Here is a 25,663-nt window from a genome sequence, read left to right on the forward strand (position 1 = left end):
CTTTTGCGTGAGAATGAAATCGATTAAAGGGTAAAATCATTAAAATTATAGATCATGGTATAAATTAATTCTCATAACTTGAAGAGGTGCTTTCAGATCTCAGATGAACACGTCACAGCAGCCCAGATTTGTTCATGTGTAAGCTTTAATTTCATGAATAAAAAAACAACAGTACAATACACAAATATGCCACCTTTTTTTTAAATAAATAACAGTTTTCCCCTCCCAGAAATCTTTTTCTTATCTGTTTATGCATTGCCATTTATAAGCTCTTGATGAAAGAGTCAGAGGAGTCGACGCGGCTCCCCTTCGAAATCAACAGTGCACATGGATCACACACAAAAAAAATAACATGCTTGGCGCTCGACCTCGTCCGGTCTCCCTCCTTTCACTCCTATATTTATATATCGTACAGTAAAATCTCTGTTCCCGCACAGTCTTATTTTCTAACTGAGGGGAAATTGTGTCTTCCGGGGAAACACAGACACAAGGGAAAATGGAGGTATTAGAGGTTTAACATCAGGGATTGGCTGATTGTAAGTAGCTGAGATAGCCAGCAGGGGTCGTTCCTGAGGTGTGTCTTGAAAAAGCTTTTTTTCTCGGAGATCTTTGCCCTCCTGTTGGTGCAGCAGGATCACTGAGTGAACCACGAAACAAACCACAGCACATGAAATAAATAACAGGCCAGTGATCGGACAAGATTCTGCTCTTGCTGTTTTTTTTTTAAAATGCCATCACTAATTCTAATTAACTTCCTATTAATTGCACTTAAAACATGAATTGTCTCTTGTTCAACCCTCATTGTTAAGAATCATCGGCTTTTTTCTCTGACACTTCTCAACATAAACATTAAATAGCACATCTGTTGGAAATGTTACACAAGCAACATACATATTTTCTCCTCAGATAATCAAACGATATATAACCGTTCTGTCTTCAGCATAAAATTAACACTTCATTAACACTTTATTTTAATCTTCAGGACTGCACTGTCACACAGCGCGTCCCTTCTTTGCATCAACATCATTGTTAAGACCTTTTTTAATCAAGTGCTTTAAAAGAGATTTTACATCTTATATGGATCATATTTCAAACTGTCCAGTTTGAGTCCCAGTAGTTATACTCGCAAAGAGATTTTACATCTATGTGCATGATGTTTCTGATTGTCTTTAAAATTCCAGTGACACCATCTCAAGTCCCACAACGCTTCTAGAAAATCTACACAAAAACTGAAGTGTGAACACGACAAATTGTGCTTTTGTCAAGGGTTATCTGCAGGAGGATTTATTGGCGAGCCAGACGAGCTGTTTCCCTCCTTCTTCAAGTCTTTATAACACGCTACGCTAACTGTGCAGGAGTTTGTCAAGAGAGTTTGAATCTCTATGCATCATGTTTTTGATTGTCTTTAACTTCCAGTGACTCCAGTTTTAAGCCCCAGTCTTTAAACGAAGCATAAAATCAATTTTGCTCAGAAAAATCCTGCCAACTAGCACCACTAAAGCTAAAATATAACACTTTATACCCTGTTAGTTTGATCCGAAGTGTAGAAACTTGAACTTGTGCTTTTATGAAGGTATCTACATGAGCGTTTTCTCGACGAGCTATGCTAGCTGTTTCCCCCCTGATGGCAGTCTTTACGCTACGCTAAGCTAAGGCTAACATAGTCTTTGAACTCTAGCTCCAGTTTTTTGGATAAATCTCTCGCATCCTCATTTATATCTCAACTTTTTCTTGCAGTTTGTTCAATCTGTACAAAAACTGAAGCGTAAAAAACATCAATTTGTGCTTTTATGAAGTGTCATCTGCAGGAGTTCTCCATTTGATACAGAATGTATCCTGTATCTTCAGCTTAAGCCCCGGTTGTTATACGCTCGTATAAAATCACTGAAGCAAAGAATAAAGAGCTTAAATTTTGTGTCCACATGCAAAATCCTAGCTCACACATTAACACTTTATACCCTGTTGGTTTAATCTGTACAGAAACTGATTTGTGCTTTTATGAAAGGTTATGTGGAGGAGAATTTCCTGCGAGGCTAGCTGCTTCAAGTCTTTATGCTAAGCTAAGCTAACTGTCTCCCGTCTTTAGCTGCATTTTTGGGGTCAATATCAAGCCATTTCTTGTAGTAGACTCTCTGACATATACATAGTGTAGATGGCTGGTGCTTTTTTGGGGGGGCTTTTCACAAATAAAGCAATAAAATATGTTAGTAATTGCATCTCTCTGTCAGTAAAGGCTTTAGTAAGCGCGCACTTCACAGAGCGGGAGCCTGTCTGTCGCCCCCAGTGTTGTCCGAGGCCATTAGCACACCTGGTGAGGAATGAGGAGCAGACCTCTGATCAGCGCCGACTGTGGCCTCACTCTTCATTTCTGTCACCGGGGCCGGGAGCCGGGCCTCGTGTCAACCGGTGTCACAACATGATAGGCCCGAAGACTAGGGGGGAAATTCTGTGTCCGTCTGGTCACTTTGTGCTTCCTGTTTATCGTGACAGCGCCTCGTCTACAGGTGCGTCAGGATGACCCACTTCGAACACGTCTGCTGCTACTGTACGGGGAGGAAACACGTCCAGGCAGCACAGCGAAGACGATGCAGAATATCGGGATTACTTTCTGTAATTTAAACAAACGAGATTAAAGGAACGGTTCACCCAAATAATGAAAATTCAGTCACTAACTACTCATTTTCGTAGTCCACGAAACATTTCAGGACCTTTACAGTCAAACAGAGTTGCAGCGTTCTACTAAACAACTGGACAAAAACATAAACGACTCCACGTAGCTCGTCTGGTGTAATCCAAGTCGCTACAGTGAAGATTTTGTGTAAATAACATCTTTTCATCTTTGTTTTAATGATTTAAAAAGTCTCCAGCTGCTTAAAGTTGTTCAGGAGAATGCTGCAACTTTCGACTTTCCATCTGCACTGGGGTGAATACACAATGACTGAATTTTGATTTTTGTGAGAACTTTTCCTTTAAGATGCTGAAGAGCTAAAGCCAGAGTGAGACAGGAGGTGAGGGGACAGTCTCATATGCATTGATACAGTTATCCAGTCGTATCGTTATTGATACTGGTATTGATCGCCAGCTCCTGCCCCTTCCCTTGATCTTATTTAAGGACCTTATCTCGCAATTCAAACACCTGATTCAGACCCAGAATTAGAAAAGTGAGATGCTGAATATCACTATTTCTCAACTCGTGTTAGTGAGGATCAGTTCAGAGCAGCTTCTAAAGATCTAAAAGATGTAATCTCATCCTTCATGCTTTAAAGTTGCCGGTGTGCCTCATCAGAACTGATCGTCGAACAGCTTCAGAAACCGCCCCCGCAACACCTTCATGATGGTGGATCCGGGGAGCTGCACCTGATTTCCGTGACTTTCCGAAACCGATGGTCGCGCCCATTTCACCCGTGATTGAACTTCACTCTCAAGCTCTCTTTTTAGGTTGTTCTATATATAGTGCAACACTGTGAGTCGGAAAATGTGCATCTTTTTTGCTCATATTTAAACAATATTCATCCTCCCTCTCTGCAGCGTATGTAAAGACACGACTGCTTGTTATCACGTGATGGAAGTTCCACACTCAGGTCACCTGATAACAACTGAGTCACCTCCATCCACTGAAGAGGGCCGTGAGAGTCGGTTGGACCTTGTGGTGAGAATTTTTCCTGCAACTATGGTAACTTTCATTATTGATTTATCTGATGATTATTTTCTTGATTCACTGATCAATTTATCCCTAAAATGTCAGGAAATGATGACATTTCTGGTCATAATTTCACAAGATGACGCTTCCATTAGTCTGAAGTCCAAAAATATTCTGTTCACTATCATGTGTGACAAAGAAAAGCAGCAAATACTCACATTTGACGGACTGCAAGCAGCAAATATTGCTTGAAAAACCCCCAAACTAATTATCAAATGAATTCTTTATCAAATGTTTTTTTGCTTTACCCTTCAAACACTTGATAGAAGTACTTCTGTGTTTTAAGTCCAACAATTTGTCTGTGCAGTTGAGTGATATGTCGGTTGTCTTCACTTGTAAGGATTTACTATTTCTGCACACACACACACACACACACACACACACACACACACAGGTTGTCCTAGCTGGGTTTAGTTAGATTAGCGGCCGTGCTGCAGAACATGTGCTTGTTAAGCTCTCTTAACCTCCTGACTTCAGTTCACTCTGGCCTCGGCGCCTGCAGAGCTCCCGTGTCGCCACCGGTGGGAGCTGCACTAAACGTATCGGGCTGGATCGCAGAGAAGACTGCGAGTGAGATGTTAATTCTGCTCAGAATCGTCAGGGGAAATAAACACGAGCATATTGTGGGAGTACGTGTGAATGGCTGAGGGTGCGAAGGACGAGACGGACGGAGATAAGACAGAGCGGAAGGGACAGACAGAGTGTTTGATGCGGTTCGAACAGACAGTCCCTGCAGGCGTCTGTCAGCAGGCAGATATGCAGATCATTTTTTTTTTTTTCACCCCCAAAATCTCCAGATGTTTCAAAGGCTGAAGTCACAGGTCTGTTTGTCTGCGTGGTGTTTATGTGACTCTAGGGCAGCGACCCAGTCACATCCACTTCGGTTCAACGCTAACTTTGACAGTAACCTTGAAAGTTCCTCCCGTAATCGTTTGACACTTTGAGTGGAGACTTTATAGACTGCGTGGACGTTCTCTTTTGTGGTTCTAGTGGAGACTGTTCCGGCCCTTCATCGTGACCTGGCTCGACAGACCACTACATGTTCATGAGGGCGGTGTGGGTGGACGCTGGCAGACTCGGTGGTGTGGTTCAAGTTTGAGGTCTTCAGTGGGTGTAATAGCCATAGTAGTCTGCATCGCTGTTGCTGTCCTTCTCGCAGACGTCCCCACCGCGTGGAGGTGGGGAGTTTTCCGTGCTGGATGTGTAGGGCGACACCCTCCTCTTCTTGTTGTCCCCCACGCCGCCCTCGAACAGGCCTGAGTCAGCCGAGGCCGCCGATTTCACGGAGGGAGGCTCGAGCCAGGGGTCCTCTCCTGCCGCCACCTCCACAGAGTCTTTGGGCTTGTCCTGCAGCAGGGGCGGCTGCAGAGGCTCCAAGAGCGAGGGAGGGTGCAACCTCGGGTTGCCTGGTGACGTAGAAGAAGATGAGGAGGAGGAAGAGGATGATATGGGTCTGAACCAGCCCAGACTCGGGCCGGGCTTACTCGGGTGGCTGAGGTACTGAGGCGTGGGCCGGCTGGTGGTCCAGGCCGCTGAGGTGGCCCCTGATACAGACACGTTGGTAGATGCAAAGGGATGGTCTGGGTAGTAGCTGAGGGCATGGTGAGCGGATGTCTGCAACGGGAAGGGCTTGTAGAAACCATTTCCGGAGAAGTCACCCTCATAGGAGGAAGTGAAGTCGAGCCGGTTGGGGGCTACGCCCTGCTGAGGTGGCAGGTACCAGCGGCTATGAGGGCCGGGGCTGGCGGTCGGGTCTTTGTGCTGCTGGCCCATGCCGATAGGCTCGCGGCCATAGAAGCGGCTCTGTGGAAGGGGGCTCATGTACTGCTCGGGGAGGTAGCCTTGAGGGTAGCAGCTCCCTGGCAGCAGCTGCTGGCTCTCTGTGGGGGAGGGGGTGAGGCGATCAGAGTCGGGAGGAGCGTACAGCCTAGGCAGGAGGGAGGAGGAGGGGAAGAGAAGAGAGTGTGAGAAGAGAGAAAAAAAAAGAAGGTGTTATTTCCTGCCCAAAACCTCAAACTATCTATCAAACATTTCACAGCCCCTCTCACACCCTCTCACTGCAGCGTGCTCGAGCAGCCAGTAATTGCATCTATATATTCCCGTATTAAGATGAAGACGTGAAGCACACTTGAAGCACCAGCAACGATCCAGTCTCACAATGTACGGTGAAGCCAATGCACGATTTCAAACACAGATTTTCTCTTTACGAACAGAACTTTTTTTAAAAAAAATACTTACGTGTCGTAATTGTCGCGGAAACCTTTAGCGAAGGGGTTATGGTCTATTTTCAGCTGAGTGATCTGTGTAAGGAACAGGGGGAGGGCAATGAGAGAATGTAGGCACAGGAAAAAAGAGAAGGAGTGAGCGAGCACGTCAGAGAAATGAGAGCAGAAAGAGAGGAGGCCTCTGACTAATAATTAATGAGGATAATATGCAAGTTCTTCTCTTGTTGCTGGAAAGACTTCATGTTAGAACCGGAGAGTGGGCACACCTACTGTATATATAGATAGTGATGGAATAAACATAGAAACAGGGCGAGTTGTCTTCTGCTTTGGAGGAAAGTAGCCCTCACACAATGTATCTGAACAGCTGTTGTAGATATACTATATACAGCACATACTGCGAGCACGGAGCTGCAGCTCTCGGGTCAGCCGAGGTGAGTTGACTCTTGGTTGAACTTGGCTTCCGTATAGTGACGCCACGCTTACGCTCGCAGTAGATTGCAGGAATGTAAATTAGCGCGTGTGAATTTTTGATGCATCCATGCATTAACCAAAGCTTCTATCTGAAACATGGCTCCGACATGAATCATTGAACTGTAGACCTCATCAAGACGGTGTTATAAAAGTCATAAGAGGAGTCATTATGGCGCTATGACCTCATTACGCAGCCGTGCAGTTTACATTTATTTATCGTTCAGCCACACGGGGGTTGTAGAAACAAAATGGTAGTTGTAGTCGCTTTACGCTGCTGACAAAACAAAAACACATATAAAAGGGCGAATGAATGAAGTCCTGAGAATGAAATGAAACAAAAAATGTGCGTACATGAATTAAAATCAGGCAACAAATCCTTAAACTCAACAATTGGGACTCTAACACAGGACTTATAACTTATTCTCAGGCTTTTCTGAGTTATATTTGGTAAAAGAAAAGAAAGCTAAGCTGAGGCTGATCATTATTTGCAAGGAAAAGAAAAGGTTTTTAAACTTTATGCCAAATATTTTGGCATACATTTTTGTTGTATATAAGGAAGCCGTTTTAAGACCATTGCCAGTTGATTCTGGCATTTTTACTCACGCATGTGCAAACTAAAAACAAAACAAATCAAGAAAAATCATCAATTTATCATCCGTCTCCCTACGACTGCTGCGACTTACATCTGCGTTCTGATAGGCAGTGACGGCGATGAACTGCGTCTCCGGGAAGACGAAGGTCTGAGCTTTGGATGAGAGGAAGGGATCCTCTGTGCCGTCCTCCTTCACCTCCACGATGTGGAGACGAGGCTGGTACTTGTGGAGCGACTGGAGCACGATCATCTGGAGAGGACACACAGGCCACAATCTAAAATCTGGTACATGTGGTTTAAGATACTCAGATTTCTTTCAGCATTTTTGTCATTGGTTATTAGAAAACAGCAGAGAAACAAACAGGAAATGTGCGGTCAGAGTTTCCGATGGAAGTACCTGTGCCACATTATTGGTGCTGCCCTTGTTGTTGGTGAGCTTGAGTTTGCTGAAAGACACTTCTTGCCTCATCCAGTGAGCTCCTGTGTTGGGAGAGTCGGGGTGCATGTACATCCTGTTCCCTGGAAGGAGAGACGCGACGCCGTGAGCAACGTTTTAAAAAGAAAAGCATGTCTACTGTCTGCTGCTCGAACCAGTTTTATTTACACTTTCAGTCTGAGTCAAAGGGCCGGAGCAACGTTATTAAAGGTTTCACATGTGCGATATTAAATAGTTGTATGAGGCTGATTCAGTTCAGTAAGTAGGAGAATGAGAAACATACTTTACACCATGTATGAACTTAAGTTAAAGTGTATTTTCTGACATTGTTTCTCGTCCCTTTTGTATTTGACGCCTTCTTTTTGCAGAATAAACCATCAGCACTTTGATTTTTTTCACAGTGTCACCACAATGACCTGCTAACCTTCTGCCAGCGCACCACACATGTGCAATATTAATTCTAATAGAGTAAAGTTGTTTCACCACAGTTTCCACAACTACTGTCACTTTTCCACAACACCTGGTACATGTGTGACAACACCTTACACCTTCTCTCATCTATATAATTGTGGTTAGTCTATCATCAATCGCACACAATGTGTCGTCTTGGCTGACTTGCTATTGTGTGTGTGCGTGTGTTTTTTTTTTTAACTGAGGTGTGAACAGGAGGAAATAATGAATGAGAAGAGGAAGAGAGCACAGGGAGAGTGACGCAGGGATGGGAACTGACACAAAAAAAACAAATCCAAACTGGAAACAAGGCTGGAAAAGTGAAATCCAGAGTTCTGCCTATGTACTGAAACAGCTACGTACAAATAATGGGGACATTTGTGACTGATAACACTGATACATCACAGTGTATTAGGGGAGAAGCATGAAGGAATATGAGTTTGATGACTATATTGTGTATTTAAAGAAGTGTTTGTTCTTGATATTCCCAAAGTAGATCTTCGAGGTGAAGATCCGGACGGGTTTGAGGGAGTAAAGGTAAATATGTACATACATAAACCTCCGCCTTCCTCACGTTTGTGTTTCTTAATATCTGTGGTTTCTTTTATTTGTTATTAATTTATGGCTGGAAAATCTGACACGTTAAAGCAGCTACACGAGGAACTTTCATTTCGTGTTCACTCTGGCGGCCCCTGTGGACAAAAGCGGTGGTGTTGGGATCTTAATCTCGCCACTGCAGGCATTTGTTTCGAAAGTGTGTGAAAGAAAGATGCAAACGATATGAGTACTATTCATGGCTGTCTGCAGGATGCACAGCGATGAGGTGAAGCATCTTTTTTGGGCTGCGTAATATTAATAACCGTGATAATATGATGGTGAAACTACAGACACTCCTTAATTCATCCTCAGCACTCTGCCATGAAAAATAGAACCGCAATACAGAAAATATCTTCCCGCTGATGGTCTCCTTTGCTGTAAGTCATATAGAAGGATCAGTATGAAATTGAAACGGTTTCACAACAGATAAACTCCTTGTAGTCTGCTTCACATCTGAAAATGTATTTGAATTTTACTGCACAGACAAAAAAAAAATGTAATATAAGTATTAAAACCCCTAAAATAACTACAACAACAACAACAACAGCGTCCTGTGAATCAATCTGTCTACTTCTGTCACTCCCTGCAGAAGGACTTCAAGCAGAAGCAACATCAAAATGTCCACAGAAACCTCTCAGACTACGTGTGCATCATGATGCACGTCTTGGTTTCCTAAATGTATGCATCTAGGTTTGCTTCAATATTGCTAACTAAACCACTTCCTCACGACCTTCCATGCTGCATGCACCAAACTGAGCACCTGACCAATGTGGAAATGTGAGCATGTACATTTTGAAACATCGGTTTTGTCCCCTGGGGAGTCAAGTGTCTGATTTAAGAACATTTTAATATTTGGGTGAAGTATTCTGTTAGTGGCTGGGAAGTAAATTGTGCACAGCTGACTGAAAACTTTGTGGTAATATAGTGTAAGTCATAGAAAAAGTGTTGTTTTACAAGTTGTGCATTTAAAATTGTACTCAATGCAAACAATTTTTTGGATGTTGTTAAAAAATTACCAAAAGTAAAAGTACTCACGATGCAGAACGGCCTATTTCAAAATAATATACAAGATTTTATATCATTGAATTATAAGTATTGATGCATTACGTTTGTATTTCTCTACAATAATCATAATACATTTGCTGATTATATTGTTTTTATAATATGTCTCTGCAAAGTAACTAGTTACTTCAGCTTTTTAGATAAATGTAGACGAATAAAAGTTTAAAGACGCATAAAATAAGTTACAGGAAAAGATGTAATTAGATTACAGATAGATTTAGATACATGAGTATTAAGATTAAATAAAAGTCATCTTATATCTATATCAGTATCTCGTCTTTATTTGCATATTTTTGGTAATGATGTAATACAACACTACTTTTTTTAAAGAGGTAATTAGTAACTGTATCGGAATACATTTAAAACGCTCCCAGTCCTGATCTGAAGTACAGAACTTGAGTAAATGTACTTAGTTACTTTCCGTCACTGCTTTTCAGATCTTCTTTTTAATCTTTTTCATAATAATAATATAATTACATTTGATTAGTTTAATATTTAATTCATTTTAGGGTTATTACAAAGGACACAGTCATCACAGTTGAATATAAATGAAAAAGTCGGCAGCAACAGAAAAATAACATATGAATCCATTACTTGTGATTTTACGATGTTTCTCTGATGTTATATGTACCTGGCATGTTACCCTCCGCCTTCCCACACTGGACCCACTTGCCGCCTTGGTACCGCCAGTGGTGCTGATCAGCCAGAACCACGTCCACGTAGACGTTATAGTGGACGGACGGGTCCAGAACGCTGATGTTGAAGCTCAGGAAGGGGAACATCCTCCTGGATAAACACATGAGGAAAAACATGATCAATCACCGCTCCTTTTTTAAGAAATTAAAATGTTTCATTTTGTAGCTGAAGGCTGCAAGCGTCGACATTTCAATTGAAACGTCTTTTTGAATTGATCTGCTAATTCCTCACACCGTTAATTCACATTGTTCATAAAGTTCACGCAGAGTTCTCCACAGGCTTGGATGTATATTTGCCTGAAACTGCAATTTCCCTAGAAGGAGTATTTAACCGGTTATGAAACAGTCTCAGTTTAACACTGATGCCACTGTTTGACCTACATAAGATCATCAGAGAGAAAATCAACTATTTCTGTTTAGTTTTTCTTGACGCCTGCCAGACTGAGAGAATCTGTGTTTACATTTCCCGGGGCAAAGTTACAGGGAGTGTGTTGTCAGCCAATTAAAAAGAAGCACTCATTTTATTTCTGACATCTTATTTTGTGGTTTTGATAGTGGAAACATGACAACTCTTCTCCACGGGGGCCTCGAAAATCAACTAAATATCAAAGGTCCTTGTGGTAGAGCTTCAACCAGCTGGAAGATCACTCACGTCAAGTCAAGACATTGCTTAAAGATAAGATCATTTTCACGTCAAGCTAAGATTGTCTTCATAATCATTTGGTGGTTTTCTGCTTAAGACGTACTTAAAATCAGAACTGATAGTGAGTCAATTCAACGACAGAGACCCTTGCTCAGTATTTTCCGACTAAATGTCAGCAGAAAGATGGAAAATGCTCACAGTATTTGTTATTGCAAGGTCCACGTTTTACTGGCAGGATGTATTTCTGACAACACAGGGAGAAGAAGATTCAGCCTTGAAAGTAAGATGAAAAGAAATCCAGAGACACACTTAAAAATCGTCCTAATTTGTCCAACTAATGGCTTCGCTTCTCTGCAGCCACCGCTGTCAGAAACAGGCAAGGGGGAATTCTCCCTTCCCCCAACCAAGCGCATGTTTCTAAGAAAAGTCCTGGAAACAAAGTCGAAGGCACCGAGAATCATGAACGTGTTGCAAATGCTCTTTCAGGACAACAACGTATAGACGTGAGGCTGAGGAGGTGACTCTTCTTGTCCGCCTCTGCTTCTTCGCCAGCTGGAGAATCGAGGGCAGTGGACCAGAGGTGGAGGGGACGGCTGACAGTGGAGGGACGAGTGAAGGTGAATATTTAATGCTGCTGTTAATAAAAGATGCCAGAGAAGCTTCCCCCCCCCGATCGCTGGAGCTTTACATGTGGAGCTTATTTTGACTACAGAGGGCTTCACTGAGACGAGGTAACCGGGAGGTCAGGGCGTCCCCGGGCAGCACGGCGCAGGGACGGTTAAACCGGGAGAGGACGACGCACACAGATATGAGACATGGACACCGGATGTACAAACCCGCGCCGTGACAGAAATACACTTGTGACAGTCTATAGGCATGTACACATCAAACATTCAGAGTGCATGTAGTGTTGACAGAGAGGCTCGTAATGTCTCAGGAACCTGCTGAGAAGTTCCAGTTTTATTTAAAACAGAGCAAAGCAACAAGAAACACATGAACACATGAACATGGCAGCAGTTTTAAAGCAGGCCGTCTCATGTTTGTCTACTTGTTCTGATGGTTTCTCATAGACAGGACTGAGTTGTGTCATCTTAGAATAGTTCCAGACGAGTGAAATAGTACATTTGTGGCTGGAGATGGACCAGAAGATTAAAAGGTAAAAGCAAAGCTACAGCTAGAGCCGGGTTAGCGTAGCTTAGCATAAAGACTGGAAGCAGGTAGCCTGGTAAACAAAATGCAGAGTCTACAGTCGAGCTAGTGGCTCTGTGAGGTTAGCTTGATGCTACGAACGCCGTAACATGCTGCCGTGAAGTAGGTCGCTAACATTTACTAATCAGCACCAAACACTTGTGAAGTTTGTAGATCTTAATGGTAAGATTATAGACTGAGAAAGAAACCCGAGTAGTTTTATGATTACGTAATTTATTACACAACACTTGATGTTTAAAATCTCACAAGCAGTTTTAACACGTGATTTTATTGTGTCTTACAGCAACAGCATCTCTTTGTTGGCTGTTGTTTTTATCAGTTACTGCCTTTTGAATCAGAAATAGATTGATATAGTTACCGAATAATACAATAAACCAAAAATTGAGGTGAAAGATGTAGTTTTAGCTGATTATAAATGTCATCTCTCATGTAGGTATTGTGATTGTGATGTGATTATATGAGCAATTGTCTAAAACGTTATGATTTTCTTCACTGTATGAATATTTGGATTATTATATAGAGGAATAATGTATCATAATGTCCATTTTTGAGAGTGAGTACAGAAACACTGTAGCCAAATATTTATGTTGGTTATTACACAGTGACGACAGGATTCATCCTCCCAGAAACAATTCATTTCAGTACCGAATTTCACGGCAATCCATCAAGTGTTTGATGTTGTATTATTTCACTAACAACTACGAATGTCACCCTGTTGGTGGAACTAGAGGAAAGTCAAATAATCACCAAAATCAGCAGGATTCATCCTCTGGGAGCCATGAATGTCTGAACATGTTCTACTAACCGACCGACTAACAGACCAACAGATGGACATCACCGCCGTAGATCTCTAAAATCTTACCACCAGCTCTGACGCTCGCTGAGGCCTCTTTCACACATAGTTTCCTGTAAATATCAATACTTCCCCAAATGAAAATTCCCTCCACTGTATGTCTGAAGGTCAATAAATTAACCTCTGAACGAGGACTAATTCATTCCATTATTCTCATTCATGCTATGTGTCTGTATGTGAGCCTGCAGTGCAGTTTGGGTCTATATGAGGTCACCAGAGTGTCGCTGCTGTTAATAAATCAGGGCAACATGTTTGACATTTGGTCCCGCTGTTTTAAAACTGGGCAGCAGCACCCGAGGCGATGGTTTTCACTGTTTGCTATTTGCAGCTGGGGCGTTTGTAACGAGCGATGCTCTCCATGAACTTGATCTGTTCGATCGGGAAACGTGATTGAGTTTTATCTTCAACTGCACGTCCTGCAGCACCGCTCCATGTTGTATAGAGACATGTGAGGGGTTTGTTTCCCCCCAAAAGAAACTAATCGAAAGAACTTAGAGGAAAGGGGGTGTTTAAATCGTGTTTTATCAAGTGCCTGGCTTAAATTAGACACTATAAGCGTGCAAAGACTGTACACAAAAAGGAGAAAATAAACTTCCTGTTCAGAAACACCCTCTTCTTTCTTCTTCTATAACGTTTTGGTGTGGGTGGAGCGGATAGATAACATCTCAAAGCCTACAGTATTTGATCACATATAAACACGCTAAAACACAGTTCTCTCTGACAACAACCGGAGTAAACTCATCATCACAAAAAAGTCTGAATCATTTCCAAGACGATCCTGCATGTTGTCAGCGCCGTCGAGATAAACTACGCGAGCTGTTATCTCATCTGGGCGTGAAATGTATCTCATTTAAATGCGGTGTGTCCTCCCTGAAGCGCTTCGGCCATTAAGCGGTGTAAAAACAAGTGAGGTGTGTAAAGAGACGATGCGTTCGAGGCCAGTGGGACACCTGGAGGGCCCCCCGTCAGTGTTGATGAGGATTTGTGTTGTGTGACCTCGATCCGTGTTGTTTTTTTAAACGGGAAAAAAGGGCCAATTAAAAATATACTTCACTCACGTAATGAATTCATAAAGTTAGTTTGGATGGAGGTCAAACTTTGACACAAATCAGTCGTCACGCGTTATTATAATCAGGTCTTTATTCCTGCATGAAAGCTCGCTGTCACACCTAAATATGGTGTTAAAAATCATCTGTACAATTAAAGAAAGTTGGATGTCTGATCAGATTTTCATTTATTTACTTCCTGATTTAAATGTAACATCGGTTTTATTAACACTCCTCGTGTTTAGACAGCTTTTAGAGGATAATGCAGGTTATTATCTACATTTTTGTACAGTGAATTGATCCAACAAGTATCGCACGTGTATCAAAGCCTGATATCATCGAGCTCTGCTTTCATCGAAAAACTATATATAACATATCACTGTTGCATTCGGTGACATGTTCCTTCATTACTATGAACACGTTCATTGTAGTTTATTTTGACTCATTCACACATACATCATCCTGCTGCTACAAATACTCGCTAGAGCACCAAACGGTCGTTAATCCGCTACTGAAAATAGTCCCAATCAACTGTTTCCTCCAGTTTAAATTTAGTTTATTGAAAACTACTTCCCCAGCTGTTTTAGTACATTTTCTTTTATTGTTTTTCAAAAGACCGCTTGGCTTCCTCTAAGTACCCGGGCTGATCTATGATCTATTCATGCTGCTACGTATTAAAAACGTTGTAAAAATATTTACGTTAGATCTCTTCTTTGTGGAATTAAGCAAACATATGCTTGTATGCACACCGTGGATGGTGGACACATATCATATCAACATCTCTACAATGCATTATCATAAAAAACAGACGCTACTCAGTACACGGCCGCGCACAGGGCAAACCACAGTGGACCAAAAAATGAATAAATGAGCTGACTTTGTCATCAATTGGCAGTTGGTGAGACGGCTAGTCAGAGATCACAGCTAGGGACTTCCCGTTTCAGCTGACAAAACTGGATATTTTTTACAAGACATCAAGACATTTTGCAGCCATCTTTGTGACAACAAAACCTGGCATATAAGCATGAAACATTAACCTTTTCTTTTTTAACCCTAAGCAACGGTGGGGGGGATCCCAAAGTAACTCTTGATACGATACGTTATGATACCGTTAGTTGCAGATAGTTTTGCAAGACGATCATCTACCGACGCATTGCAATATCACATAGAAGGAAATGGAATGCAACAATTATGCATTTATTCACTGCATTGTGGTGTAAAAAAGTGCATTTAGTCTTTTACATGCACACACTGACTGCATCTTGTCCAGGTCCATGTGTGACTTTGGGAAGACACGTTGTAGAAATATTGATATTTGGCGCCAGTGCAGTCAGTATCTTGTAGGCCCAACCGGACCTTCAGCACAGTGTTGTCACGACATAGAACTGAAAAGATGGAACACAGAGTTTTACATTTCTTCTTATAACCACGGATAAGTTTCAGCGTTTAGTTGCAACTTATCCGCGGTTATAAGAAGAAATGTGTGCAAGGAAACGTTTCAAAACATATATTCTGGATTGTGTCTTTGCACGACGGCTCTTTATGCTTGTTGACTGAGCACACACACACACACACACACATACACGTGCACACACACGTGCACACAGGCTCGTCTTACCCTTCAGTGGTAAGACAAAACCCTGCCATGAGCGGTCCCAGTTGGGTCTTTCTGGCTACATGGCGAGTCCGGTTTAACAATCAATCATAGTTCTTGGTGAAACAGAACCGTGGCAGCAGCTCTTTAGTGGCTCGCAGAGAACAGGTGAGAGGGCTCTTCTTCCACTGCTCGCTTTAATACGAGTGAAAACAGAAACTCGGTTGTTCGGCATATGAATGGATCGACCCGCCCACGGCGCGTTGAGAGTAATCTAGAAAGTAGATGAGTAGTTATCGTTTTTGCTCCACTGATATTGTCGATTGACTTATACTGGAGCCTTTTATAGGAAATCGGTACTTGGCAAGGGGGGAAACCATAGAAAACACAACACAGAGGGGTATTTGCATGCGGGGGCGGCAGCAGGTTTTTATGTCGAGTTCACTGACAGAAGCCGAAAAACACAAAAAACATGTTAGCGTGCAGTTTTTGTCAGTGTGGTGGCGCCGTGGTGATGAAGCGTACAGTAGCTGCGCCGCGCTCTCAGACGGCGAGTTTGTGTTTGCATGACAGTTACAACCACAAAGAAAACAGCCTTTGCATTTACGCAAATGCTCTTGCAGTAGACCGGTACACAAAACACAAAGGACCCACTTTGACACCAGCGGGAATCAAACCTGCAGCTCTGAAGCTAGCAGACAGACTCCCTAACCAACCTGCCAGTGTGCCACTGTGATTCACTGGAAACTTGACGGTAACGACAAACGGCAGGCGCTCCCTCCGCCTGATCCAGGTGTATATACGCACATGAACACTCATAACTGGAGTTCTTTTTGAGACGGAATACCGTAGAAACAGATGAGTGTGGTGAACCAGCCAGTAAATCAGAGAGAGTACTGCTGGTGGTGACATTTAAAAAAAAAAAATAAAAAATCAAAATAAACCGTGTGGATGTTGGAGGGAGAGAGGAAGACGGGGAGGGCTGAGGAAGGGGGGGGGAGTTTGGGTAGACAGAGGGCGCGGGAGGGGAAACCGCGGGGGGGAAACGGAGGTTAGAGAAAGGGAAAAGGAAAGAGCAGAGGGTGGAGTGAAGGGAGGGAGGAAGGGAGGGAGGGGAGGAGGGTTTTGTCCTGGGGATGCAAGAGAAGAGGAACTGGATATTCACCAGGGAGAGGACTTTTCTACATGAGCGCACCGCTGATTCATCTGGACAGGAGTTCAGGTCCAGTTTTTGTCACCGTGTGTACGCCTGATCATCTGTGACGAAAACATGCCAGTCTACAGCTGCTGCCGGACACAAGCACTCTTTAACACACACACACACACACACACACACACACACACACACCCTTTACCGACTTTCTGCAGAGGAATTCAGACCAGACATGTTGAAATTTCAATTTCAGTGTGCAGTCTGTTATCTATCTGATACTGCTGATTTCATGATTCACACCTCATAAATGACAACGCTGTTTTTTTATTTCTTATCAACAAAGCCTGTGAAAAGACTATAACCAACAATATGTTTCTCTTTCTCAATACTTTGAGACTTCCCCAAACTGTCTGTGACACCTCAAGGTCAATTGTTCCCATAGTGAAGATGTCAATCATTAAAATTAGTCACAAATGTATGATTTTATTTTTTAAATAAAAGGCTCTGTACATTCCCAAAACAGCTATGCACGTCAGTTTTATTATCAAATGTTACTCAAACAAGCGGAATCTGTGAATTTGTTGGGGACTATTTCCAGCAGCGGATTAATACACATTTGTGTCTCTTATGGGTATTTCTAGCAGCAGCTGTATGTAGAATGGAGTCAAAACAGGTGACATGATATCATATGATGGCGTACAAATAGCACGCCACTTTTAAGGACACTTCATGCGCCATGTGTAGGGCTGTCAAAGTTAACGCAACATCCTCTTAATGCCGTTAAATTTTTTAACGGGCGATTAATTATTAATAATTAATAAAAAAAGAAACGCGCATTGTATGATTTACGGCCGTCGGTGGCACCTGTAGTCTTGATCCAGAGGGCGGCAGAAGAATAAGAAAGGGAATCAGAAGAAGAAGAAGCAGTAGTAGATTGGCGGTTTTGGAAAAATACGGTGGACTGAAAAGCGAAAGTGAAAGGAACTGGAGAAAGGACTTGTGAACGGCAAATTCACTTCCAAAACGCTGCCAGATGGTTCGGTCGATAGTACAAAAGTTATCTGCACGTACTGTCGACATGAAATGAGTTACCGCTGAAGTACGTCGAGTCTCAAATATCATTTGCAAGCCGAACACACGGCGGATGCAGAGAGCCCACCGCTCCCCCTCCGCCAAAAGCAGACATCACCATGTTTTGATCCCATTTAGGGTGAGGGGATATTTTCTGAGCCTTTTATTTTCCTGCATGATTTGAAGTGTTGATTAAACATTTTCATAAAGCAAGCATATTTGCCCTTTCTTATGTTGTTAAAAGTATAAGAACATGAAAAAAATACATTAAGGTACATTTAGAGCAGAAAGAAATGTGCCAAAAAAATTGTGATTAATTTGCGATTAATCGCGAGTTAAGTATCGACAAAATGCGATTAATCGCGATTAAAAAAATTAATCGTTTTACAGCCCTATGTGTAAACACTTTTACTATTCTTGCGTGTCATATAACATCTTACAAGTTTTTAGGTGACCGTCATTGTCATGGTAACAATTCAGGACGTGCTCATCGGAAAAATTTTCGTATACGTCGACTGTAAAAGCAGCTTATTACAACCAAAATCTAGAGTTCTTGTTAGGCGGTGACTTCTAGTGGCTGTCGTAATAAAATCTTCTCTTTGTTTGCAGTCTTTGTTTAGCGTAGAGGTAATCCGAACATCATGGAAAATAATCAAGTTACGCTACTTTTATACATTTTAAGAATAACACTCCCAGTCCTGTTGGTGAGGTTACGTCACGTAGACTAACTAACTAAAGTGACATGAGTAGCGTAGTTATTTTAATGCAAACTGCGATGTTTTCCTAAACCTAACCAAACTGTGAGTGTACGTGGAAGGTCAGAACGCCTGCCGCTGGTACGCTGCGTGGGTCGTGTTGTTAGATCATCTTGGGAGTCAAACGGAATCGACCTATTCAGTCGTTTAGATACGTATGACATGAAAACCCTGCAGTTTGGTCAGGTTTAGGCATCCAAACTACTTAGTTGTGCGTGGGAAAAGATAACTCGACAACATATAAAGTGAATGTTGAGTTTCTTGGTTAAGGTTCTGTGTAAATGACATTTTTTTGTACAAATCATGGCATTTTATTCACCATTTGGTTACACCAGGCTCAAAGTAACTGCAGATTGTGTTAATTTTAATGAAGGAACATTCAATCGGTGCAGCAGTGTGGCTCACAGAGCTCTTTTGCACAATCAGAGTCAGATCAACACATTGCTAACTTGGTCTTGCGTGAGATTTTGTCGACAAGAAGTAAAAAGTAACCTCACGTAGAAGGTGGCAGGTTTCATATTTGGTATCTGATTAACCACACAACAAATTAAGGCGGCCTTTTTCAGTCCTCTCAGCCTCAAAGGTTTTATTAACTCTCTCAGAAGACCAGATACAAAAGAAACATCTGTGAGAACAACGACTTTGAGGCCGACGGGATTCGGCCTGTGTCTCAAAAGGCTGCGGACTTCACCGCTCAGTTATTAGGGGAGGATACGAGGAAGCACTCGCTCAGCTATCTGCAAATATTGGCACTTGATGTTTCTGCGAAAAGCTGCATGTGTGCACATAAACAGCTGAACAGGAAGTGACAAGTCATACTGTCAAAACCTTGAAATAGTCCCACTTCTGCTTTCAGACGGAGAGCGCGAGAGAGAATTAATACACAAGGCTTCCAAACATTCCTCCACAAACATCTCGCAGAGAAATTTCCTTCCTAAATTTGATCTTTAGAATTATTATTGACATGTTTTACTTTACTTTAACTCACTGTATTGAAGCGTTTGTGGTTAGGAGAGGGCACCCACTCTAATTTCCTTGCTGATGTGAAGTGATCATTTCCAAATTGTGACAAACCTACTTTGGAAAGAAACTTGATTATTCATTGAGTATAAATGTAGACTTTGTGGTAAATTTAACAGCAGCTGCAGTCTATTTTAAAAATACTACATTGTTATTTGAATCAATCAAGAAATGTGCTGATATTTTGCATATATGGAGTGCAGCATGGAGTCCCCAGCAAAAAGGGGGATAATTCATTTTTGTTATAATTTCATCCATATTTCTACAGACCACAGATGTGCACAGGGTTGACGTTTGTGTTTTGGCGTATCACCTCCACGTTAAGTGCAACTTAGTTAGCTTTCACATCGTGAGCTGGAGGGGATGTTGGCTGCCAAACGTCACACCACTGGATATCTTTAAGGACACCTGGTAGAACCAAAACTGCCATTTTTTCACGGGAAGTTGAACTGTTTCCAATCATGACTGTTGCGACGAAAACCGGTATTCTGAACCAAACTGTGACTTTTTCCGAACCCCAACCCAAGCGTTTTTTTTTTTAAACCGAAACCTTACCAGAGCGTAAGCACGGTGTTGTAAGGAGAGAGAACTGGATAGTTCAGCATAAAACAAACATGAAGTTGCAGCGTTGAGTTTGAATTGATCTCTGATTCTGCAGAAACCCACATTGACACACTGCACAATTTCATACAGTTTCTATCGTAAAACAAGCATCTTCTCCAAAGAGGGTCCAGGTGTCACTTACACACATATAAAAACCTAAAAGTCCCCGTACGTGTTTTGATATACGTCATAGTAACACTCATCGCAGTACCTCGTCATGAGCACCCACAGTCCTACTCTTTGGAGCCAAATAGATCAGAAGGATGATTTCCTCTCTGAGAAACTACAGTCAGACCTCAGACTGATACAGTTTGGACTCAGTGGAGCAGAGAGAGCACATGAGCATGATTCCTCTGAGTTCAGCGCCACATTATTTCCCTGAAAAGGTGTTTAGAACTTAGTCACTCTTATCTCCTTCCTCGAACACACACACACTGTACTGTAAGTGAAGGGTCAAGCAGAAGTTCATCAGCAGGAGTGAAGAGTTGTTAAACGACTTTAAATCTTTCAGCAAAAAAACTGTCACTTCATGATTCATGTGTGGACACGTTCCAGGCCGATGACATACAATTAATTCAAAAGGTCTGTTTATTAGGGCTGGACTACGTATTGATGCTATGTCGGTATTGTCACGTCTTGGCTTGTTATTGCTGGATAAGTGTTGTTTTTTTCCTGGTTATACGGGCTGCATTACCGTTAAGTGAAGTCATTTTTCTGAGTTTACCAGACTGTTCGTGTTCTGAAACTTCCCTCTGCCAGATGTGGAGATTAACAAAGCGCAGTACACAACTTCTCGCTTTAAAAAAGGTGCATTTGAGCACAAATATCTGAACTTTCTCGCCCTTTCATTTTCAAAACAGGCTCACTTTCTTTAGATTTTAATTAATCTGAGGTGAAGAGTGAATTCAACCTGTCAGTGCATGTATGCACAGCAAGGTTTTGCTGTGCACGGGACCATCACCGACACACAATGTGGCTTTTTGACATCCTGGGAGTGAGATCCAACAAGCAATTGCGTTTGTGGTGCGTTCAGGAACAGCTGGGACACATCCTACTGATTCTACCTTTGAGTTAAGGTGAGCTTCAGTTAGCTTTGCACAGAAATGGCCGTTAGAAATCACCTTCAGAGGGATACTTTTGACCTTTGAGTACATTTCAGAGCCTGAACTTTATTGCTTTTACTCAAAAAAACAGGTTGAATCAGTACTTCTACTTTTACCAGAGTCTTTTCTTGCACAAATATCCTCTGACCTTTACTTACTTAATCAAAACATCCACATTACTATGATATTTGAAAAAAAAAAAAAGTATTGTGTCATTCCGTAAACTATGTCGCAATATTGATCTGAGCCACCCAGCCTGAGCCTTCAGGAAGTGCTTTATTAGAGTCGATTTCAAAATATCTAGCCGACGTATTTATGTTAAATCGATGTGATTTTCAGAAAGAAGTCCCCTCGCCTAAAAGTGCTTCTTGGAAACCAAGTTAGGGAAAAGTTTGTCCTCCTGAGTCATATCTCAACTCACCCATGCAGGTGTAGGATCAGCACATGGGGTCAGACAAATTGAGGGAAGCAGCTTCACTTTCTCTTTTCACTTTGACTCACTTGATTCTTTTTCACTGTGTCAGAAAAAAATCCCATTATTTTGCATCAAAAACGGCCCCGCTCACATCTTTATTTTCGCCCTTTTTTTTTCTTCTTCCCTCGCCGTGTTTACCTCGACGCTCTGTGCCCTCATAAACTTTGCCTTCGAGCGCCAGTCACACACACACACACACACACACACACACACACACACACAGTCTGAGCAGGGCCCTCAACAACCAGTGTGGTGGTCTGAATTTAGCTCATGAGAAGTGCAGATGAATTCGCCCCCTCCCTTTTGCTACAGGCCATGAAAATGTCTCTAGATTTCAAAGCCCAGGTGTGGTACATCATGTGCAAAACTTCTGAGAGATCTGTCAGGCTGTACAGCCGGCGTCTAGTGCAGGCTGAAGAAAGTGGAAAAAAAAAAAAGAGAGAGAATCTAGTCTTTTACTTCCTGGACTTCAAAGGTGCCTCACCTTCTCAGCGTGGCCATCTAAAGGCTCAGTTGTGTTTGACCCTTCTCTACACTTTTCTCTTGAGTTCCTTTCACCCTTTCTCTTGCAGACACCAGGGTTTTGATTAACATTGCACACTCTCGGACTCCTCTCGAAAAAAAAATCACAGCAAAATTATTGTGTGAGCCTGAACCCAAGATGAAAAATTAAGAAGGATATCTCCTCTGATATTGAAAAATTCATCTTTTTTTTTTTTTTTTTCCCCTCTCGGTGCAGTCTCTCAGCTCAACTCCTGCAAAAAAAAGATATCTCTGATATTTTGACCTCGTCGTCACTTGTTCTGCTGGATATTTGCAGCTCTGCGTGCGGACGAGAGGGGTGAGAATATTTGCATCGTCAGGATTTGACGTTTTTTCGTAACATGAGGTGGTTTGTGGTTTTTGCACAAGTTGAAAATTTTGCTTTTCGTCTCATAACACCTTCGAGCCCTATTTCGCAGATCCTTTTGTTATTGCGGGCGGGTGTTTACACTCTTTGTGAGGAAAAAAGTCTAGCGAGTGTGTGTGTCGACGTGTCACCTGCAGTCTTTGATTTGGTGTCAGGTGAAATAAAGTGCAAGAAGAAAAAAAAACATCAGTGAAATAATTAAAGAATTAAAAAAAAGAAAATCCCCATGACTGGATAGATAATAGCTGCTGATCAAAGTGTGTGTGTGTGTGTGTGTGTGTCTCTAGAGAGCAACTCAGGGCTGACACACACACACACACACACACACACACACACACACACACACTGAGGAAAATAGAGAAGATGCACATTGCATTCTTGACACAAACTCCTCTCAAACTTTCTCTGCTTTCACAAAAACCTCCTCGCAAAATCCACATTTCTAATAAACTTCTTGAACAAAAACATTTCTTGAACTGTTGGAGTTGCAGCAGTCAGATGAAGCATTACAACAGAGTATCTTGTTTCAAATTCAAAAGAAAGAATTGTCCAGAAATCACCTCAAGCTTTTCTGACTTTCCAAAAGAAGCAAAAAAATGCTCTCAAAATAGCTCCGACAGCAGGTGTGTGTGTGTGCAGCAGTCAACCAGAGAGGAAAGAAACCAAGCAGGTGAAAGGGGAATATTTCACAAGAGGAAAAATGAAATTCGTGCTCTAAAACTGAGAATCGAGATGCTTTTAAAAGACCAACAAAAAGTGCGAAAAACCCCCACAAATAAAACAAAGACATTTGAAAGAGAAACATAAAATATTAGAGGTTATTTCGGATTTAAGGAGCTTCACCTGACGCACAGAGTGAACCGCAAATATCAGTGTCCTATTATGTGACAGTGCGCGCAGATCCGAGCCATGAGAAACCGATGGCCTGAAACCTTCTGTCAAACTCAAGTGTCGCATATTACTGAATTAATCCTCATCGACGTGACTGCGTCTTAATGCTCGCTGACCCATCAGAGGGGCCCGGCAGCGCCGTCTCTTCCCTCCTCTCTCCTCCTCTCCCTCTCTCCCTCTCTCCCTCTCTCAGCTCAGGAGCCTCACAAACGCTCCTACGTGATTTTTCTTTTTTATCATGACCCTCGCTATTATCGTCCCTGCAGCCGCCTCCTCCACAGACACCACGCTGAGGTCGATTTATCTCGCTTTATCACCTCTCCTTTAGAAAAGTCCCCGTCAGTCTGAGCACGATAAGACCTCTGTTGGTAATAATACACTCACGGGATGGAGAGTTTGTTTTGTAGATTTCAAAAATAAATAATTAAATACATTCGTGAAGAGTCGTGGGTTGTTTTTTTTTTTTTTGCGCGCACCGCCTCGAGTGAGTCAGTGCCCGGAAAGAGCTCGAATTTAATTGATTACCCTCGTTTTAGGGGTTAATTTCCTGCTGCGTTTAAGCGAGGCGGATCATCTGGTTTGGAGGTCAGGCAGAGGTGTCAAAATGTTTTCCAGCAACTGATATTTTTGCTCCCCTTCATTCATTCATTCATACATTCATTTATTTCTACGGCCCCCTCAAGCATTACATTACATTAAATGGACCAATTTGAATTAAAACTCTTCTGCAAAATCCTGTAGATGCATTTTAAAAATAATTACTCCACAGTGCGCTCTGACGAATTTTGCGCAAAAGTCTTTTATGTCACGGGCAACATAAATACTGTGTAGTTCAGAGGTCATTCTCTCTCCTAACTTAAGAACCAAAAGCTGCAGACACCCCCGTCACCTGACATGGGATGATGCCATGTAGTAAACAGGAGCTGCTGAAAGATGTGTCAACTCTGACCTCCAATCGGGGATCACCACAACGCAGCGAGGCTTGAAAGTGTGACAAAGTTCTCAGAAAAACTGTCTTTCTGTTGAATTATAGGAAGCTGCGTGATGTCTTGTGGTCTCTGCCCCCACCATTAAAGGAAGACTGGTAGTGAGTAAATTAGAAAGTGCGTAAAACCAAAATAACAGCGGCGCGTCATTTGCAAATATGCACGATTTTCTGAACCAGAGAGTGAGGTAAAATGAGAGAATGGTTGGAGTTGTCTGTCGGACTCACCTCCCCTGTTTGGTGATTATCATCTCGGTTTGGAACTTGTGGAACTTGGCCCACAGCGGGTAGTTATTGAGCAGAGCCTGAGTCTTCCCGCACACCTGTAGCCCAGGTAAAGGGTAGAGAGGCGGCCGCTGGTAGCCGTGCTGGAAGCTGGCGGTGTAACTCTCCGGAGAAGGAGAGTACAAGTCTTTACCGCCTGCTGGAAACCCGTCCCCCGCCGTCGGGATGTAACCCTGCCCGGCCGCGCTTCTCGGCGGCGACCGCACGCCGCCGTACGGGCAACTGCTGAGGGTCTGTGCGTAAAACCTGCTGGGCTGCGCTCCGTACCCTCCCATCGCCTGCTCCGAGTGGTACGGCAGAGCCAGGGCGTCCTGGCCGCTCTGAACAGAGTCCGGGTAGTAAAACCTCGCGTCCTGAATCCCCATTTTGAACTCGGCTAGATCCTTGCCGCCGCGGTGGAGGTGACTGCTGATGTCGGGGTTCTTTCCGAAAGTTTGCGTCTCAGTCCCATTCAACATGCTGAGGTAGAGGTTGCCACCTATGCCGCCCATTTGCAGCCGCGCTCCCGGTCTGTGCGTAATGTCATAAGGCTCCGCTGCTGCGTCCAGTCGAATAAGAGCATGTACAATAAAAAAAAAAAAAAAAAAAAAAAACAAATCACACAGCAGCTCAGCGTGGACTTGTTACCCTCAGCTATCACTCACAGCGGGGCTGACATGCTACCAACTTCAACAGCCTCGACATTAAAATATCAACCACCTCTCTCACGCTCTCATTAGAATATTTATTCATAAAGTTTTTTTTAATTTATTATCCGAGCAGGTGATTGTCTTCTCTCTCTCTCTCTCTCTCTCTTTTTTTTCTTTTTTTTTTTGACGTGTGGAGTCGCTACCAGTGAC

The 25,663-nt window shown here is 42.6% G+C and overlaps 1 protein-coding gene across 1 annotated transcript; it reads right to left on the reverse strand.

The window, feature by feature from the left end:
- Positions 1-127: 127 nt before the first annotated feature.
- On the reverse strand, positions 128-25,663 carry tbx21 (T-box transcription factor 21). Its single transcript, XM_030400077.1, has 6 exons — positions 24,768-25,663; positions 10,165-10,319; positions 7,386-7,507; positions 7,080-7,238; positions 5,939-6,000; positions 128-5,627 (listed from the first exon to the last, which is right to left on the reverse strand). The coding sequence occupies exons 1-6, from the start codon at positions 25,313-25,315 to the stop codon at positions 4,805-4,807; spliced, it is 1,869 nt and encodes a 622-aa protein (XP_030255937.1). The 5' UTR covers positions 25,316-25,663; the 3' UTR covers positions 128-4,804.

The sequence above is a fragment of the Sparus aurata genome, chromosome 20 (assembly GCF_900880675.1).
Source record: "Sparus aurata chromosome 20, fSpaAur1.1, whole genome shotgun sequence".
In the NCBI taxonomy this organism is placed as follows: domain Eukaryota; kingdom Metazoa; phylum Chordata; class Actinopteri; order Spariformes; family Sparidae; genus Sparus; species Sparus aurata.